The sequence below is a fragment of the Quercus robur genome, chromosome 12, assembly GCF_932294415.1.
Source record: "Quercus robur chromosome 12, dhQueRobu3.1, whole genome shotgun sequence".
NCBI lineage: Eukaryota > Viridiplantae > Streptophyta > Magnoliopsida > Fagales > Fagaceae > Quercus > Quercus robur.
This window is the reverse complement of record NC_065545.1, coordinates 13,021,479-13,042,192: the sequence shown is the minus strand read 5'-3', so window position 1 is coordinate 13,042,192 and position 20,714 is coordinate 13,021,479. Positions and strand designations below refer to the sequence as shown.

Sequence of the window (20,714 nt, the reverse complement as noted above, 5' to 3'; positions counted from 1 at the left end):
CTGTTTTAATAACAGTTTTTTCTTTTCTTTTAATTATGAAATTAAAAAAAAATTAAAAAAAAAAGTCTAAACTATATCGTTTTGACTCACTTAACGGTACCACTTAACTGATATTTAACGGAATACTATATTGACAAAAATTGAAACTTATAAGATTGAAATGACAAAACTAAAAGTTAGAAGACTAAAATGACAAAGGTTGAAAGTTAGTCAACTATTTATATTCTAAAAGGGGAGGTATATATCTCTAAAATGACATGGTCTTTCTTATTATTGAGTGCAACAAATAAACTTTTGCAACAAATAGACTTTTATAAGAGATATAAATATATATATATATATAATAAAATAAAATTTTAAAAACTCAATAATTGAGAGACAGAATTTGAATTCTAGCTAGACATCTTTGTTAGAAATATGAGGAGGTGTTTATTGAGTTTTGGTCATACTAATTGTAGGGACACGATTTATTTAACAGCCCAAGAATGACGTTGGGCTCGTATGCAAAGGGCCCCAACAATATGATTTGTAGAGAGTGGGCTTGAAAGGCATGACCTTGGGCACAGGTGGACGGTTTAATCGTGGCGTCTATGGAAGTCCTTATATGTGCGGGCTTGGCTTAACTAGCTAAGCCCTCCATTAGTACGGGTTGTAGGACTTAAGTCCTCGGACGCTGTCCAAGGAGCCATATATCCTTCCCTTCCTCCCTTTTTCCGGGGGGGGGGGGAGAGTCCTCACTTTTACTGGGGGGGTTTTTTCCTTTATACTAGTGTTTGTTTTCCCCTTTAGAGTCCACGTGTAAGTTTCACTTTTCTGGGGTGCAGACCTGTCCTGTCAACCCATACCTAGAGTGGTTTGGGGTCGTTGGGAAAGTTAAAGGGTATGGTTTAGAGTATGGACTTGTCAGATACAGGGTTTTGTATGATGTTGGCAGCTTTTTCCCTTACCCTGCCCCTACATTCAGTTTGCCCCTTTCTTCAGGCATTTCGTGAGGTGCCGAGCATGAGGTCGTCCTCGGCAATGGCTCTCCTCGGCTTCGACCCTAGGCCCTAATGTAGAGTGGGCTTGGACCACGAGTTCTCTGACCCCACAATAGCCCCTCAAAATCCTGCTGCTCGACTTTTAGTTGGGGAGGAGGGTTTTGGTAATGTTGGGCTTACATCATAGCTGGCTCAAAATCCGTACTCCTCTAATATCTATGTTTTTCCATTTACATGGAGGACGTGCCAAATCGAGAGGTGTTCCTTTACCCAATCACGTGAAGTCCTTTGACACTTCAATACTCGAGGCGCGTCTTCACGAGGATCTTCAGATCCTACGGTTGTGAATGGCGTTGGAAATTGAGCCAACTCTGCCTTGTCCGTAGCATTCCTTGGAAAGTTACACGAATTGAATGCCACCACCTTATCTTTTATATAAGTAGGATAGGAGGTTGTTTTCCTTACATACAAACCTTCCGATTCTCTTCTAAATCACAATCCTTCAGCAATAATCACAGTTTCGTATTCAGTGCTATCCGTCCTTTGTGCAATATGTTCGAGACACGGACAGGGGTAAAGGAACTCCATCCGCCACAGAGGCGCCGGGTCCTTCCAAGACTCAAGGTAGCGTGGTCTGGGCAAGGGAGGCACAGATTCAAGAAGATCTTCCGTTTTGACAAAGGGGGAAATGGTATTTCTCCTTTTTTTAGTCAAAATCCGAAGCAGGTACTGATCGCATCAGATTCTTGGTGCATCAGAAGTAAAGTTTTCCGCCATCAGTGCCGTCTGCTATATCGCAGGCGTGGTTACGTGGAGGCCCATCAACTTCCGGCTGCCTGCACCTTTTCTTCAACGGTGTTGGCCTCAAGCTGGGTTCCCTGCACCTTTTTTTCAGCTGCACCAGCCCGAAGTCGGGCTCTCTACGCCTTTTCTTCAACGGTGCAAGCCTCGAGTTGGGCTCTTTGGCTGCCTGAGTTATAGGCATGTAAAAGTGTTGAGGAATGGTTTTCCTTGAACAACGTCTTGGAACAGTAGCCAACCTCTCCTCTGCACTTCTTCCTCGGCTTTCTCTTTATTCTCTTGTATCTTTCTTTTCGCTTATGTAGTTAACTTTAGTATAAGCTCATTCCGGATTTTCATTGTACGCTGTACTATTTCTTTGTCTTAATAAAAGATGAATTTATTTCTTTGTAAATACTTTTCCTTTCGGCAGCAACTACTTTGTAAACAGGTGCGCTATGTATGTACCTTCCTTTAGTGATGCTTAAAGCAGGAAACCTTTAAACAGAACCTTACCAATTGAAATAACGGCTTAATGCCTCGCAATGTATGCGCGGCGACCGTCCGAGAACGATAAATACTAAATATTTTCATCCGAGATGGTAGCCGAGCAGTGAGGGACTTTAACTGTGTTTTGACAACGTATGGCCCTATATTGCAGTGGCACCAACTCCTTTGGTACCAAGAATCCGAGGGTAGGCTGGGGAATCCATGCATTCCTGGGACTAGCCCAACTATCAAATGGGGAATTCTTTCTCGGGGTAGATTTTAAAGGCCATCTAACGTCCAGGTTGTGTCCAAACCCCGTATTGTGTCTTCAAAGTAATTGGTTTCCCCAGAGTTGGTTCTATCCAAAACTTGTAATTTTTCTTCTAAGTAGTTGGTTTCCCCAAAGGCTTGAGTCCGAGGACCATACAAGGCCTTGATTCTGTCCAAAACTTGTAGTTTTTCTTTGAAGTAGTTGGTTTCCCCAGAGGCTTGAGTCCGAAGACCATACAAGGCCTTGGTTCTGTCCAAAACTTGTAGTTTTTCTTTGAAGTAGTTGGTTTCCCCAGAGGCTTGAGTCTGAGGACCATACAAGGCCTTAGTTCTGTCCAAAACTTGTAGTTTTTCTTTGAAGTAGTTCGTTTCCCCAGAGGCTTGAGTCCGAAGACCATACAAGGCCTTGGTTCTATCCAAAACTTGTAGTTTTTCTTTGAAGTAGTTGGTTTCCCCAGAGGCTTGAGTCCGAGGACCATATAAGGCCTTGGTTCTGTCCAAAACTTGTAGTTTTTCTTTGAAGCAGTTGGTTTCCCCAGAGGCTTGAGTCCGAAGACCATACAAGGCCTTGGTTCTATCCAAAACTTGTAGTTTTTCTTTGAAGTAGTTGGTTTCCCCAGAGGCTTGAGTCCGAGGACCATACAAGGCCTTGGTTCTGTCCAAAACTTGTAGTTTTTCTTTGAAGTAGTTGGTTTCCCCAGAGACTTGAGTCCGAAGACCATACAAGGCCTTGGTTCTGTCCAAAACTTGTACTTTTTCTTTGAAGTAGTTGGTTTCCCCAAAGGCTTGAGTCCGAGGACCATACAAGGCCTTGGTTCTGTCCAAAACTTGTAGTTTTTCTTTGAAGTAATTGGTTTCCCCAGAGGCTTGAGTCCGAAGACCATACAAGGCCTTGGTTCTGTCCAAAACTTGTAGTTTTTCTTTGAAGTAGTTGGTTTCCCCAGAGGCATGAGTCCGAGGACCATACAAGGCCTTGGTTCTGTCCAAAACTTGTAGTTTTTCTTTGAAGTAGTTGGTTTCCCCAGAGGCTTGAGTCCGAGGACCATACAAGGCCTTGGTTCTGTCCAAAACTTGTAGTTTTTCTTTGAAGTAGTTGGTTTCCCCAGAGGCTTGAGTCCGAGGACCATACAAGGCCTTGATTCTGTCCAAAACTTGTAGTTTTTCTTTGAAGTAGTTGGTTTCCCCAGAGGCTTGAGTCCGAAGACCATACAAGGCCTTGGTTCTGTCCAAAACTTGTAGTTTTTCTTTGAAGTAGTTGGTTTCCCTAGAGGCTTGAGTCCGAAGACCATACAAGGCCTTGGTTCTGTCCAAAACTTGTAGTTTTTCTTTGAAGTAGTTGGTTTCCCCAGCGGCTTGAGTCCAAGGACCATACAAGGCCTTGGTTCTGTCCAAAACTTGTAGTTTTTTTTTGAAGTAGTTGGTTTCCCCAGAGGCTTGAGTCCGAAGACCATACAGAGCCTTGGTTCTGTCCAAAACTTGTAGTTTTTCTTTGAAGTAGTTGGTTTCCCCAGAGGCTTGAGTCCAAGGACCATACAAGGCCTTGGTTCTGTCCAAAACTTGTAGTTTTTCTTTGAAGTAGTTGGTTTCCCTAGAGGCTTGAGTCCGAAGACCATACAAGGCCTTGGTTCTGTCCAAAACTTGTAGTTTTTCTTTGAAGTAGTTGGTTTCCCCAGAGGCTTGAGTCCGAAGACCATACAGGGCCTTGGTTCTGTCCAAAACTTGTAGTTTTTCTTTGAAGTAGTTGGTTTCCCCAAAGGCTTGAGTCCGAGGACCATACAAGGCCTTGGTTCTGTCCAAAACTTGTATTTTTTACTTATTTATTGATTTAATTTCCAAAGGTTAGCCCCTTGACCCAGGTGGGGAGGGGTTAGCTTGATGTTGGAAGCCCCTAGAATTGCCAGTGCCCTTGGCACTGCCCAGCATAGCTCCTAGTGGGAACTTATGTTGGGACAACAACAACATGTCGCTGGAATATGAAGGCACCCTCGCAGACCCTTGCTTGACAAAGGCTCAACTCCGCCGCCGCCTGAGCCAACGCGCAAGCCTTCCCCACAGACGGCACCAATTGTAGGGACACGATTTATTTAACGGCCCAAGAATGACGTTGGGCTCGTATACAAAGGGCCCCAACAATATGATTTGTAGAGAGTGGGCTTGAAAGGCATGACCTTGGGCACAGGTGGACGGTTTAATCGTGGCGTCTATGGAAGTCCTTATATGTGCGGGCTTGGCTTGACTAGCTAAGCCCTCCATTAGTACGGGTTGTAGGACTTAAGTCCTCGGACGCTGTCCAAGGAGCCATATATCCTTCCCTTCCTCCCTTTTTCCGGGGGGGGGGGGGGGGGGGGGGAGAGTCCTCACTTTTACTGGGTGGTTTTTTCCTTTATACTAGTGTTTGTTTTCCCCTTTAGAGTCCACGTGTAAGTTTCACTTTTCTGGGGTGCAGACCTGTCCTGTCAACCCATACCTAGAGTGGTTTGGGGTCGTTGGGAAAGTTAAAGGGTATGGTTTAGAGTATGGACTTGTCAGATACAGGGTTTTGTATGATGTTGGCAGCTTTTTCCCTTGCCCTGCCCCTACATTCAGTTTGCCCCTTTCTTCAGGCATTTCATGAGGTGCCGAGCATGAGGTCGTCCTCGGCAATGGCTCTCCTCGGCTTCGACCCTAGGCCCTAATGTAGAGTGGGCTTGGGCCACGAGTTCTCTGGCCCCACACTAATTAAAAAGGGAAGAAAAGAGAATATTCTAAAGTGTTAATATATATATATATATATATTTATTTATTTATTTATATATTTATATATTTCCATTGAAAAAAAGAGAATATTCCAAAAGTGACTAAAAATTATATTTTTGCTTTAAATTTAATTATTATCATTTCCATTGAAATTTTGTTAAAAGAAAAAAAAATAATATGAAATATATCAATACAAAAAAATGAAGTACAAATATAAATATCCAAAAGAAGGGAACTACCTTAAATTATAATTATAAATAAAAGAGTCATTTTGTTTGAAGGCAGTCTAAATTTGGGGAGGGGGCCACATCTCATAGGCCAGTCAACCATTTCCTTTTCTTTTTTTTTTAATAGTGGAATTTGGACAAACTAATTCTTACGGGGAGTATATTTTTGAGTGCCCAACATTGATTATTTATATAACTATTTATATTCTAAAAGGGGAGGTATATCTAAAATGACATGGCCTTTCTTCTTATTGAATGCAACAAATAGACTTTTATAAGATATATATAAATAAATATATATATATATATATATAATAAAATAAAATTTAAAAAACTCAATAATTAAGAGACGTCTTTGTTAGAACTGAGAAATATGAGGAGGTGTTTGTTAAGTTCTTAATGTAATTTGTACTTTACTTAGTTTGATTGGACTATTTTGATCACACTAATTAAAAAGGGGAAAAAAAGAGAATATTCCAAAAGTATTAAAAAAAAATTTGTTTTTCAAATAAGGTCAAGCTTCACTAGTATCGAATCATTTCTACATTTACTTCGCTAGACGGCTAGAGAACCAATCTTTTTTTCTTTTCTATTTTTGAGAGAGTTTCAATTTATGGCATCCGTTTCTAATAATAGCTTTTTATCATTAGATCAAGACACCAATCTAATCGTAAAAAGTGTTCCAAGGTTATATATATCATATGGACACTTTTAACTTTTTATACTTGGCTTCCAAAATCCAAACCACTGCTCCTAAATCCTGATCCCTTGTAGTACGTAGTATGTTATCAGACTGTGCAACCAGCCCATTTCATATCTTATGGGCTTTGATAACCCATTAATTAGTCTGTCCACATTTAGGGGTCCATTTAGAAATAGTTTGTTTAGTTGAAAGAGAGTAAACAATATTTCTGAATTACAAGACTTTTGAAATATAATTGTTGTTGGATAATATTTCTTGACAAAGAAAAAAATTCTATTATCACAAACTATTACACAACTGTGATGTGATATGGCAGAGTGTGAGTAATGAAGAAAAAAAAAACAGATGGGTTTATATGTAAATAAAAGACAATTACTTATGGGCCAAAGGCCTTGTAGCTGAATTAGCATCTTCTCATGCACAAAGTGTTTTGGGGTCTATGGAGGAAAGGGTTTGAGCTACGAGGTTAGCAACATATTGTAATTATCTCTAAAAAAAAAAAAATTACTCATGGTCTATCACGTAAGAATTATAGTATGAAGTAGTTTGTGATCCTAAAACTACTTCTAAAATTATGATCGTATTGCACCCGGTACAATTACCCCCTCCTCACTCACAAATTTTTTTCACTACTTTCACCTTTCAATTTTTTTCACTTTATTTATTCAATGGTTGAAATTAAAAGTTGTTTTTTTTTTCACCTCTCAATCTCAATCTTTGAGAATGATAGCATCACGTGCAATTCTGAATTCAATCCCCACTCTTGACAAAAAGATTCTTGTCGTTTGTCAGGAAAAAAAATTGTTCTCAACAATATGTCATCACTCATTAATTTTCATTAAAACACCTACACATGCAGTAAAGCAAATTGCACACCATTTTCTGAACTAGCCAATGCTATCACGAAATAAAAGAGATGAAAAAGTATGTATTCTCATTAATTAGCAAGAATGATTACAAAACTGTATATATACAAGTGTGAAACCAAGTAACTACCTAACAGTATTAACAACCATTCACACGTGCTAGCTACAGTACTAACAAACTCTCTCACGTGTTGTCACTTAAGTATATATTTAGTTAATCACTAAGCTACATGCCATATAGACAGTATATTACACTGTCGTTTTACTATGCTTTGATATTGGTTGATCTGACCTGCTATCCCTACTCTTGCTTCTGATCTTGCTAGCTTCATCTTGGCTCTGATACTCCCCCTCAAGAGTAGTTGGTGTATGTATATTAATTGTTCCCATCTTACAAGTAAGATTGGAGAATTGATTGTAACTCAAAGCCTTTGTAAGCAGATTAGCCAATTGACAATCTAGTCTAACATGATTCAGTTTAATCACCTTTTCCAAGACTTTATCTCTAATCACTTAACAGTTTATTTCTATGTGCTTTGTCCTCTCATGGAAGATTGGATTGGAGCCAATGTGCAGTGCTGCCTGACTATCACAAAACAACAAAGCCTCTTTATCATGATGCACTCCAATGTCCTTGAGAAAATATAAGATCCACACTATTTCACATGTTGCTACTGTCATGGATTTGTACTCAACTTCTGCTGAGGATCTTGAGACTGTGGATTGCTTCTTTGACTTCTAAGACACCAAAAAATCACCAATAAAGATACTATAGCTTGTTACAGATCTCCTAGTATCAGGGCATGCAGCCCAATTTGCATCTGCAAACCCTTTTAAGTGCAAATCTGTGCTAGAAGAAAACATAAGCCCTTTGCCTGGTTCACTCTTCAGATATTGCAGCACTCTATGTGCTGCATCCAGATGTGGCCTTCTTTGTTTGGACATAAATTGACTGAGTTTATGAACAACAAATGTAATGTCAGGTCTTGTAATTGTTAAGTACAAGAGTCTGCCCACCAGCCTTCTGTAATGACTAGGATCCTTGAGCTCTTCTCCCTCAAACTTGGTTAACCTTAGATTATGCTCTATAGGTGTTTTAGCACATTTACATCTAAGCAATCCAGCATCATTGAGTAACTCAAGTGTGTATTTCCTTTGGCAAAGAGCAATTCCTTTTTCTAATCTAGCAACCTCCAAGCCAAGGAATTACTTCAAGTCACCCAAGTCTTTTAACCTGAACTTATCATCCAACATGACCTTAAATCTATCTATTTCAACTTTGTCATTGCAAGCTATCAAAACATCATCCACATACACCAAAAGGATCATGAAAATGTCACCATGCACTCTGGTAAACAAGGAGTAATCAGCTTTGGACTGAATGAAGCCAAGCTGAATTAATGTACTTGAAAACTTGGCAAACTATTGCCTAGAAACTTGCTTAAGACCATAAGGAGACTTGTTGAGCTTACAAACAACCTCCCCCTGGCTGTGAAACCCTTTTGGAAGAGACATATACACCTCCTCATCCAAATCACCATGAAGGAAGGCATTATTGACATCTAATTGACTAAGAAACTAACCTTTAATGGCTGCCACAGCAAGAAGAACCTTGATAGAAACCATCTTAGCTATTGGGGAGAAAGTTTCAAAGTAATCAACACCTTCCTTTTGGGTAAACCCTTTAGCCACTAACCTAGCTTTGTACCTATCAATGGAACTATTTACTTTATATTTAATTTTGTAAACCCACTTGCAACCAATTGGCTTCTTACTAACAGGCAAAGGTGTCAAAGTTCAGGTATTATTAGCTTCAAGAGATGCTATTTCAACAGCCATGGCAGCTTGCCATTTGGGATCAGACACAGCTTGGTAATAGAATTGAGGTTCAACAATAGAAGAAATAGCACAACAGAAGGTCTTGTAGAAAGAAGAAAGGTGTTGATATGAAACATGTGAGGAAAGGGGATGAAAAGCACCTGAAAGGGAAGAAGACACAAGTTTGACAGAAGAAACTTGATTACAATGAAACTCCTGCAAATAAGAAGGTCTTTTAACAGCCCTAGAAGACCTTCTAAGGGGAATAGGATCTGCAATAGGATCAAGAGGCCAGAAATAGGATAAGGAGGTGCTTTTGGCACTTCATCAAGAAAATCATCATCAATAGTATGATGAACATGAATTATGGAATCATGAAAAAGAGCAGAAGAATTAGGCTTGGATAGAATAGGATCATCATGCAAGGATGGAACAAGAGGAGCACAAGGCAAAGGCAAAGGATTGGAAGAAGAAAGATCACTTGAAGAGGATGCATAAGGAAACACCACATCCCTTGAGACAAAGACAGAATGAGTGTCAAGATCAAAAAGCTTATACCCTTTGACATTACAAGGGTAACCAAGAAAAATACATTTTCTTGCTCTTGGTGAAACTTGTTCCTAGTGTGAGCAATGGTAGAAGCAAAACACAAACAGCCAAAAAGTTTGAGATGAGTGTAATCTGGTGCCTTATGAAACAAAAGCTCAAAAGGTGTTTTATCATGCAACAAAGGAGAGGGAAGTCTATTAATGAGATAGGCAGTAGTCAAAACACAATCACCCCAGAATTGAAGAGGAATTTGAGATTGAATCTGTTAGGACATATGTGAATCATGTTAGGAACATATGTCAATATAGAATTGGCTAATCCTTTGACAAAACGCACTTTACTTATAATTGGGTAGATCTAGGATGTGTTTAATGCTTCAAGGAATAAGGTTTCAAGTTCAAGTATTAAAGTCATGCAAGTCTGTCCAACAATCAAGTGAAGAAGTGCTGGATGTTAAAGCTTGACAGCTAGTATCTATCGAAATTTAAAAGGCTGTTTAAGCCTGATGCTCAACAACTACCCGATAGATAGGGTATTTGTCGAGGTTTATGAAAATCAGTTTTTCAGATCTGATTTCACTCCAATCCGTGAATAGATATTTGGGCTTTCTTTTCTCACAACCCTAAACATATATAAGGATTGTTTTAAGGGCCGTCACAACTGATACACCTCAATGCAAAAAATTTTCACAAGCATATTGTGAACCGGAGACATATGTCGTAGTTCATCTTTCAATTCAAGAAGCTGTTGTGTTTGTACACCGTAAGGTTTTGCAACCAAGGAGTTTTGTGGTCTTCATCGTGTGATGAAGTAAAGAACTTTGCAACCAACATCCTTCTTAAGTTGGTGAGTATGCCACGTACTGAGATCAACGCATCAAATTGCTTAGTCACATAATGGGAACCGTGCATTGAAATGAGAGATTTTCACTACAGAACAAGTCCAATTGGGTATTGGGGTAAGGGTTCAACTGTAGGTTGGTATAAGGTACTGGGATTCCTTTACTTGTAATCGTTTGTTGTGATAATAGTGAATTCTCAAGAGTGGTGACCTTAAATCCACCCGGTGGAGTTTTTGCCGTGTAAGTTTTCCCCATTCGTAAACAAATCACCATGTCAATTTATTTTCCACTGCATTTTAACTTAGTTGGTGATTTGTTTGTGCTACCACGCTTATTGCATGCTAATTGAATTAATTAATTAACTTGGATAATTAATTGGTTAATTCATCACAAGAGATCAATACATTCTTGGCCTATCAGAATCTATAAAGCCCTTGCAATGGAAAGAAGATGCTGATGTTTACTCTCCACAATAGAATTTTGTTGTGGAGTATAAACACAGTACCATGGGAATTAAGGAAATCAGACATGTCAAACTCTTTTGCATTATCAGATCTAATAGACTTAATGTTTTGACCAAATTGAGTAGTAACCATAGTATAAAAAGAATGAAACAAAGGCCTAACATTAGATTTAGACTTCATTAAGAATAACCAAGTGGCTCAGGTTGCATCATCAACAATTGTTAAGAAATATTTAAAACCATCCAAAGTAGGAATTGAATAAGGACCCCAAACATCCATATGAACCAAATCAAAAGCACAAGCACTGATCTTATTATTGAAAGGAAAAGGCAGTTTTTTAAGTTTGGCCATAGGACAAACTTGACAATCCTTATTACAAGAAGATTGCAAAGAAGGAATAGCATGACTTAAAACTCTAAGTTTGAGATCTGAAGGGTGACCTAATCTTGCATCCAAAGATAGGAAGATGGAGAACTTGTAGAAGTTGTTGCAGAGAAAGGAGGAAAAGCAGCATTGAACTTGTGATTGATCAAGTAATCAGCAAGTGAAGAAGGATTAATATGTTGGAGACTATCACACTACAACAAGTACAAGCCATCAACTACCTTGCCCACCCCAATCGTTTTCCAAGATAAAAGGTCCTGGATAAAACAATAAGTGGAGAGGAAAACAAGACAATAGGGTTGAGATAGTGTAAGAGTGCTAACAAATAGCAAATTAAAGCTAAAAGATGGAATATATAAAGAACATTAGTGAGAGTGAGAGAAGAAGAAAGAACAATAGTGCCAATGTGAGTAACTTGTACTGATTCCCCATTAGGCAATTGAACCAAGGACTGCATAGTAGCAGTAATTGAAGATAACAAATCAACTAAACATACAAAATGGTCAGTAGCTCTAATGTCCAACACCCAAGCCCATTTATCAAAAGCCCTTCTATTGATCACTTGTGCAAAGAAAACACTATGTGATAAATCAATACCTGACATTGGCACACTGGCAAAAGTAGAAGAAGATGCTACTTTGGCCATTGAAGCTGCTTTGACCTAAGGTGGCATTGCAAGAGATAAGGCTGAAGCTCCAAATAAAGCAAGAACTGTTGACAATGTTCAGAAGTAAAAGCAGAATTCTAGTGATGCATTGGAGATGCAAGAGGCAAGATTTCTGAAGAAACTTGATGAGCCATAGAGGGTTTGTTCTTGAACTTAAACCCTAGTGGAAATCCATGCAATTTATAGCATGTATCCACTGTGTGACCAGTCTTGCCACAATGGGTACAAGTTGGTCTGTCCTTGCCCTTGCTACCAGAATTAGAACTTACAAGATTTGTACCATGATGATTATTGGACAATTTAGCAGCCAGAACAGTGGAATTAACCTTAGCAACAGAAGCATTAGGAACCGGTCTTTGTGTTTCCTCTTGAATTAACAAAGAGTAAACCTTACTAAGAGATGGAATAGGATCCATAAGCAAGACTTGAGACCTAACTTGGGAGAAAGAATCATTCAATCTCATTAAGAATTTCATCATAGACTCTCTCAATTGCAAATCAGTTAGCCTCTTGTTAATATTGCAAACACATTTACCACAAGTACATGAAGGAAATGGACTAAGGTTTTGCAATTGATCCCAAAACACCTTCAACTGAGTAAAGAAATCAATTACAAACATCTCACCTTGATGAAGCTCTGCAATATCCTTTTGAAGATTGAACACTCTAGGACCATTAGTTTGAGCAAAACGATTCTTCAAGTCATTCCAGATTTCCAAGGCAATGTCTTCATAAATGATGCTTGCTTGAAGCTTTGGTGAGACAGAATTGGTTAGCCATGTGCCAACCATGTTGCACACCTGATCCAAGCTTGCACATTCGAGGGAGTAGACACCAATGGTGATGAGAGAGTCAAAGTCCCATCAATGAACCCTAACTTGTTCTTGGTAAGCAAAGCTTTTCTCATAGCACGAGCCCAAGTTGAATAATTTTCTCCACCTACCAAGGGCTGTGTGACAAGAACTAGACTTGGATTCTCTGCGTGATGCAAGAACAGAGGGTCATCCATTGGAGAATCTTGTGGAGAAGAAGATGGACTTGCAGATGTAAAAGCATCTATAGAACCATTTGTATTTGCTACAGAAGCCATTATTGGCAAATGAAGAAGAAATTTCTCAAGAACTGAGTTTTCTCAAGAACAGAGAGGAATTTTCTCGGGAAAATTGAAAAAGGAAAAACTGAAAGAAACGCATTGAAAGAAATGCAAAACCCTACAGGAATTTGGGAATTTGCTCTGATAGCATATCAAGAAATAAAAGAGATGAAAATTTGTGTATTCTCATTAATTAACAAGAATGATTACAAAACTATATATATACAAGTGTGAAACCAAGTAACTATCTAACAATACTAACAACCATTCACACGTGCTTGCTACAGTACTAACAAACTCTCTCACGTGTTGTCACTTAAGTATACATTTAGTTAATCACTAGGCTACATACTGTATAGACAGTATATTAGAGCAACCACATCAGTCCATGTATTTTACACATCCATTTTTACACTAAAAACCTACTTTTTCTATTTTACACCTTCACTTTTACAAAATACCCACATCAGTTCATCTATTTTAACACATCTTTTATTAAAATAATCAATATTCTCAATTTTTTTATTATTTCCTCAACCAACCTACGCGCGCGTTCTCTCATTTATCTGATAAAGCTCTCTCTCTCTCTCTCTCTCTCTCTCTTTGTGAACCCATTTTTCTTTCTCATTTTTTCTGTTAAAGCTCTCTCTCTCTCTCTCTGAATCCATTTTCTTTCTCATTTATCTGATAAAGCTCTCTCTCTCTCTCTCTCTGTGAACCCATTTTTCTTTCTCAATTTTTATGTTAAAGCTCTCTCTCTCTCTCTCTCTCTCTCTGAACCCATTTTCTTTCTCATTTATCTGATAAAGCTCTCTCTCTCTCTCTCTTTGTGAACCCATTTTTCTTTCTCATTTTTTCTGTTAAAGCTCTCTCTCTCTCTCTCTCTGAATCAACTCTCCCTCTCGGTCTATACCGATCCACAGCTCCGATCCATAGCTCCCTAGCTCTGATCATCTCTATACCGATCTCCCTAGCTCCGATCCACAGCTCCGATCCACGGCTCCGATCAGGCAAGCACCGATCTCCCTAGCTCCGATCCACAAGCACCGATCAGATCCGACCAGATCAGATTTGACCGAGATCTCCCTAGCTTTGATCCACAAGCACCGATCAGTTATTGTATCTTCCTAGCTCCGATCAAGCAAGACCTATACCCACGAGCTCCGATCAAGCAAGACCCACGAGCTCTGATCGTTCCAATCAAGTGTATCTCTGTTTTTTTTTTTTTTTTTTTTTCACTTTTGAGCAAGTGTTTCTCTATGTTGATTTGTCTGTGGATGTGTTTGGGTTAATTTTCAGTTGATTTTGGGGTTTCTGTTGATTTTGGGTTAATTTTCAGTTGAGTTTGGTTAATACTTTATGCTAGATTGCGGTGTTTGGTGGTGGCTCTGGGTTTGGTGGTTGGGTGGTTATTCTGGCGCGCTGGGTTGTTGTAATGGTTGGGGAAGGGAAGGTTTGACAGAGGAGAGAAAATAATATTAAAAAATTGTTTACACGGTGAACAGTAACCGTGTATATATGCACAGTTACTGTTCATTTTGCAAGACATCTTGTCTATTTAGACATTTTTACATGAACTGATGTGGAAGGATTTTGGGGTAAAATGTGTAAACTGGAGCATTTTTTGTATTTTAGATGAGTATCCACGAGCTGGTGTGGATGCTCTTACACTGTCGTATTACTATGCTCTAGTATTGGTTGATTTGCTCTGCTATCCTTGCTCTTGCTTCTGATCTTGCTAGCTTCATCTTGACTCTGATACATGCAGTGCTAGAGAAATTAAGAAAAACAAGACAAACTTTCTCGCCCTTATAGCTTTATTGAATGCACATCCTTGTGTAGTTATGTGAACTCTACTTCACTTATAAAGAGAAAGTATGTGGACCCAAACAAGAGAAAGTGACAATGTGAGCACAACTTTATGTCATAATTATTGTCACAATTTTATTGTGCGCAATTGTGAATGGTAGGAAAAAAAATGGTAAGTTTATATGAAAATGATAGTTAATTCATCGATTATAGCGATCCATATTATCAAATTGTGACAACCGATAAATTCGATTACATATTATCCGCATGTCGCAACCGAAAACTCTTTCTTTTATTTTCTTCATGAAGTGACTTATCGAATTATTTCATGTCTTAATCATGAGATTTTTCTGTTTACACCTTATCCTTCTCAACCATCTCCACCACCTTACTCCAACATGGGCGAGACAAAATGTCCTTGCACCATGTACTAACATTGGGTCGCTCTTCAAAGAGCTGCTTCACAGGTGTGCCCATTAGGTGGTACAAGTAAGGAAGGTGAGTAAGATCAGCAGAGGTAAACCTATCACCTCCCAAGTACTTAGAATCTGTAAGTCTCTCTTCATACACATCCAACACCTTAACCAGCTTAGCCTCTGCTTCTGCCACCACCTCTTTGTCCATTGGCAACCCCTTTTTGGCCTTGTCCACGAGCTCTTGCCTAAGTTTTTCAGCTGGGGGACTAAATTGGTGATCCTCAACGTCGATCCAAGTTGCCGCTATTCCTTGTAGCTTTGGCACCTCGTAGACTAGCTCAGTTCCAGGTTTTCGGTAATAATGCGATATAAACCTCATTATGGCCCTTGATTCTGGGGTAGAACACATCTGTTTATAACTTGTAACAGTATTGCTAAGAACACAACAATGTTTACAATATTGCTCACAACTGCTAATGTGAGATTGTGATTGGAACAAAATTATTTTCACATGGATTTACATCATTTTTAGTAGCACCAATCACAACATTTCACCAACAATTGTGACTTGTAATGACACTAAATAAAAATTAAACAACTTCATAGAATCATAACTTAACCTTCAAATTTGTAGTACTGTACAAAATGTATATATGTCATAACAAATATGATATATGATAAAATGATTTTCAAAAAAAAAAAAAAAAATGATATATGGTGAAATGAGACTTCATTATTTTTCTTAGCCTTACCAAATAGAGTCAAACCGTCGTCCTGATAGACTGGAACCAGACCAAAGGGCTAAAGCCAAGGAAGGAAATGGGAAAAAGATGAAATAAAAAAAAAAATATGTCAGTAAGCATTTGAAATAGCGAGACAGAGACATAAATACGATATTCTTTGGAAATATGAGTACTTGAGTGATAGGAGAGCTAGAAATTACACTTAAAGAGAGGAAAGATTCAGTTTTGTGCTCTCCAGCGTTGAGGTCAATTGGTATGAATTCAAAATCAAGCTCATGTTCAAAGATGGAAGCTAAGGCTCGGATTGTGTCTGGAGAACCAAGGGTTCCATAAAGTTTCCTAATAGCCATGACCCTGTTTTTGGGAGAGGAAGAGAGATTGGAAAGGACAAATCTTGGCGAGAGAGATGGAAAATTTTAGTATTATTATATTATGAGTGTCAAACGATTATACAATGCTCAGTTACCTCAGTATTTATAGTATCTTAAACCTAAGTTAACCTTCTCAGCAACAAAAAAGATAATAAACCTAACTTAACCTTAGAGATACAGTACTCATTAATGATACTGTAAAGAGTACAATAGTACCATACTGATGCTGTAAAGAATACAACAGTACCATAACTGTTGAAAAAATGGTTTATTAAGTCATGGACATTTACCCAAAACCATTAAAATGTGAATGAGAAATTAATTCTACAAATATTGGTCTAAGTGGGTTAAGCTTATTTTAATGTTTGTTTGTGCATGCTGAATTTAATTCCAAACCAATATGTTTATTCATTATTGCACATTTTCTAAACTAGTGCGAGTATGTAACAATATATCTATTCGCTGCTACTTCTATTATAAACTGGTGCTAGTGTGTGTTATTTCACTTTTGTTAGTTTTTGCATTCATTTATAAGAGTCTTTAGAGAGAGACACACAATCATGATCATTTTACACGAAAATTGTAATACTTCTTCTACGTGTTGTTAATTATTGTATCTTGGGAGACAAATGTTTAAGAGACTCAAAGCATCACTAAATAAATAGTGTGAAGTGCGAAATCTATCTAAAGGACATAGTGTCAGACACTAACCTTGATTAGTTTTGTATCAACCATTCTGCTTGGTCTGTAAATTTTACTTTATTTTCTCTTATATATTCACACATAGATTTGTGCATATATTGTTTATTAATCTTGTTCACAAAATCACAAAAGTAGATTAACTGTGCAAGAATTCCAACAAACAGAGCCTCTGAAATCTGAAAATGTATGACACTCCGGATAATAGGAAATCATACTTTGAAAAGAAAAGGAAGACTAGAGAGTTAAATTTGCTTTAGCTCAATATAAATAAAATAAAATTGCGTTTTGAACATTACTAAGAATTTGGGATTGAATTCCCTCTTGCTGGAAGAAAAAAGAAATTGTAAGAGTATATTCAGAAGGTTGAATGGGTGATACTACCTGTAAGCAATCACATCACATGCACCTAACTGGGAGTTCTACCTTGTTTGTTTGACAGGTAGATCACAAAAGTGGTTTGCTTATGAACCATATAGTATGATTTCTTTATACTAACGTACTAAGTTTGAGTTGTTCTTCGTTTTGACTGGAAGACAATTAATTTGCTTGAAATAAATCAATTTATTAACAAGTAACGTGGAAAACAATTTGCTCACTATTAAAAAAATAATAAAATTAATGTGCATTAAAATATGAGTAATTAACTAATTATAGAATTGTTAGGAGTACAATGTCAATAAGTGCATACGTATTTCTCCTCTTATGGTATAAAAATGACAATAACTAGGCAAAAACACCATTTTGGTCTTTATATTTTGGGGTTACAATCAATTTAGTCCCTACATTTTGGTAGCAGTCAATTTGGTCCTTACTATTTTCAACTTGCAACCAATTTGGTCCCTGCCATTATCTCACTAACAGAAAATGCCTACGTGACTAACGGATTGCATTGTTAGCATGTCTAATATTAAAAAATCAAATCTGACGCTGACGTGTTTATATTTTGTTGACCACATAAGCACTTAAATGACAAAAAATCCATGTCAGCATTTTCAAAATATAAATAACCATCCAAATAAAATTTCAAAATTTTATAACAACAATTTAAATAACAAAATTATCAATTTCTTATTTTTTTGGCATCCGTTTCTTAAAAGAATAAAAAAATTCTTGACATCCAAACACAATAACAAATACAAAAAGAAAATCTCAATACAGTGCCAAAAAATAAAGAAAATCCACATCCGTGCTAATGTCTCTGGGTGATTCCCTTTGCTGTGAATCACAAATCTAAGCCTTCCCGCCACCGCTACTCAAGACGCAACTAAAACATCAAACTTCAACCACAAATCCAAGACGCTCCAAGTCACCGCTGTTCACCCCTCACAGACTAACTACAACTCAATCGCCTAAAGTTTGGCAACCAACAACAACTCTAATTTCAATCAACCTACAAGCTGCCGACAACCGTAATAACAAAATTGAAGATATATACCCAGACAGGGCCGGCTCAAGGCCTAGGCAAGTTAGGCCTACGCCTAAGGCCCCACTAAAAAATAAAATTTTTCTTGAGAAAAAATGCCCCATTTTTTATAGTTAAAGGCCCAAATTTTTATAAAATTATATATATTTTTTAAAGGTTGTATTTTTTTCTTATTAGTGATGTACAAATTTTATTATTAGTTTACAAATTGTCATGTTATTAATCACAAAAAAAAATATGATATAAACATTCATTAGTTAAATTGATGAAGTTCATCAATGAGAAACAATATCACATTATATTTTGAACATTTTATAGTACTTTTAATTAGTGCATTTTTCTTTTTCATTTTTATTAACTCTCAAAGTACGAGACAACCTTAACTCAATTGAAACCCTAAAATATTTCAAAAAGATGTTGCAAATGTGTTAAATTATCAATTATAAATTAATCTCCCCCAATAGTTTGAGACTTTGATTTTTGTAAACTAATATCCTACAAAACCATACACCAAATAATATATATATATATATCTCACTCTCTCTCTTAAAATCAAAATATAAAATTAAAAATTAGATTACAACTTTATTTAACTATGCATAGTCTTATATCCAAAATAAAGTATATTTTTCAATCGCAATATATTTTTATTTCTTTTTATTAATATTTATAATTCAACTATGATTTTCAATTCTCTATATGAAATTAACATTAGTCTAGTTGGTATTATTTATGTATTTAATGTATCAAATTAACCTTAATTTAATTAGTATTAAATAATTTTGTTTAATTAATATTTACATATTAAAGGCCCCGCATAAATTTTTCGCCTTAGGCCCCAAATTATGTTGGGCCGCCCCTGTACCCAGATCACGTTCTGGACCAACAAGAGGCGACCCGAGTGTTGGAATCAACGTCTCCGGCTTTGACTTGGAGCAACCACACTCCTTGTGTAGCAAGACGATGACTCTCGCGACAGTGCCGTTATGCATCTTATTCTCAGTGTGGCGAGCTATACGGATGCCAGCCTAGGTGGGCTTGAGATGGAGGAGCCAAGAGAGAGGAATGAGATAAACTAGAAAGAGAGAGACTAGAGAAGATTTGAGTTCTGGATTGTCCGTTGATGAATGTTGAGAGAGAGAGAAGTGAAATTCCATAAGAAAAAAAAAAGGGAAAAAATTAGTAAACAAAAAGGAAAAAAATATTCTTAAATGTTGGCATGGCTTTTTTGCCATCTAATATCAAATTTAATTTTTTTAATGTTAGACATGCCAACAATGCAATCCGTTAGCCACGTAGACATTTTCCGTTAGTAAGATAACGGTAGGAACCAAATTGGTTGCAAGTTGAAAATAGTAAGGACTAAATTGACCGTGACTTAAAAATGTAAGGACCAAAATGGTGTTTTCGCCTTACATTTATGATGAGACCTATTATCCTATCAAAGAGGAGTGTATTTACGATTGGTCGATCTTAGAGGGTACTTGCCCCTAGCCCTACCAAAATTAAAAGAACCACCCCCCCCCCCCCCCCAACCCACCTTAAAAAAAAAAAACAAAAACAAAAACAAAACAAAACAAAAACAAAAAACATTCCTCTCATAGAAGATATGATCTAGATAGCCTGATTATTTTTCTTTTCCTTTGGTGAATTTTTTTATTGAGTAAATTACACTTTCCCCCCATTATCTACTGGGTGGTTCAAATTCCCTCTCTAAACTTTATAATTGAGCAATGTACCCCTTTAACAATTGAAATATAGGCGAATACCTTCTATCCATACTTTATTTATTCACACTTAATGAGATCTTTTGACTCTTGAAATATTACACAATTAATTTACTAAAATGCCTCGTATATTAATGTATTTAGGTATTAGAAATTTTTTCACATGAATGATCTTTTTTTCATTTTTTTTTTTTCAAAGTTGAATTTTCAGTTACAAATAGAATGAATTTTAATAGTTAAATAAAATACCAAGTGTAACTTAAGTAAATTCTATTATTTTGGTTAATACAAACTCATAAAATGTTCAAATGGTAATATTTTAAATACTATAAAAATCAATAAAAGAAAATATATATATATATATATATATGTTTACCTTTCAAAAGTTAAAAAAAATAATAATAATAAAAAAATACATACAAACATGAATTTTGAATTATGTGTTTATTAACATTTTAGTAAAAGAGTTAAATACATACAAACATACATACATATATATATATATATATATATATAGTGATAAGCCCAAAATGATATATTGGTATTAACAACTACTGAAATATTTTATTCCTTTAATCAAATTAAAATAGCCTTTGGTACCGTGTTAACAACTTTGCTTAACATCGTCAGTAAAAACAACCCTCTACCTCATTGTA

The 20,714-nt window shown here is 36.9% G+C and overlaps 2 protein-coding genes across 2 annotated transcripts; both read right to left on the bottom strand.

Moving 5' to 3' along the window:
• Positions 1 to 11,851: 11,851 nt before the first annotated feature.
• Positions 11,852 to 12,864, bottom strand: LOC126708146 (uncharacterized). The gene is made up of 2 exons (XM_050407957.1): positions 12,718 to 12,864; positions 11,852 to 12,574 (listed from the first exon to the last, which is right to left on the bottom strand). The coding sequence occupies exons 1-2, from the start codon at positions 12,862 to 12,864 to the stop codon at positions 11,852 to 11,854; spliced, it is 870 nt and encodes a 289-aa protein (XP_050263914.1).
• Positions 12,865 to 14,853: 1,989 nt separating this feature from the next.
• On the bottom strand, positions 14,854 to 16,268 carry LOC126710106 (glutathione S-transferase-like). Its single transcript, XM_050410484.1, has 3 exons — positions 16,036 to 16,268; positions 15,845 to 15,893; positions 14,854 to 15,485 (listed from the first exon to the last, which is right to left on the bottom strand). The coding sequence occupies exons 1-3, from the start codon at positions 16,183 to 16,185 to the stop codon at positions 15,031 to 15,033; spliced, it is 654 nt and encodes a 217-aa protein (XP_050266441.1). The 5' UTR covers positions 16,186 to 16,268; the 3' UTR covers positions 14,854 to 15,030.
• Positions 16,269 to 20,714: the final 4,446 nt, after the last annotated feature.

Bases quoted from the DNA above. Each gene is read 5' to 3' on its own strand.
- LOC126708146 (XM_050407957.1), bottom strand. From the start codon at position 12,864: ATGGCTTCTGTAGCAAATACAAATGGTTCTATAGATGCTTTTACATCT. The intron at 12,575-12,717 runs GTAGGTGGAGAA...AGCTTGGATCAG, and splicing joins TTCTTGTCACACAGCCCTTG to GTGTGCAACATGGTTGGCAC.
- LOC126710106 (XM_050410484.1), bottom strand. From the start codon at position 16,185: ATGGCTATTAGGAAACTTTATGGAACCCTTGGTTCTCCAGACACAATC. The intron at 15,894-16,035 runs GTAATTTCTAGC...CCTTGGCTTTAG, and splicing joins AATCTTTCCTCTCTTTAAGT to CCCTTTGGTCTGGTTCCAGT. The intron at 15,486-15,844 runs GTAAGGCTAAGA...GTTCTACCCCAG, and splicing joins CGACGGTTTGACTCTATTTG to AATCAAGGGCCATAATGAGG.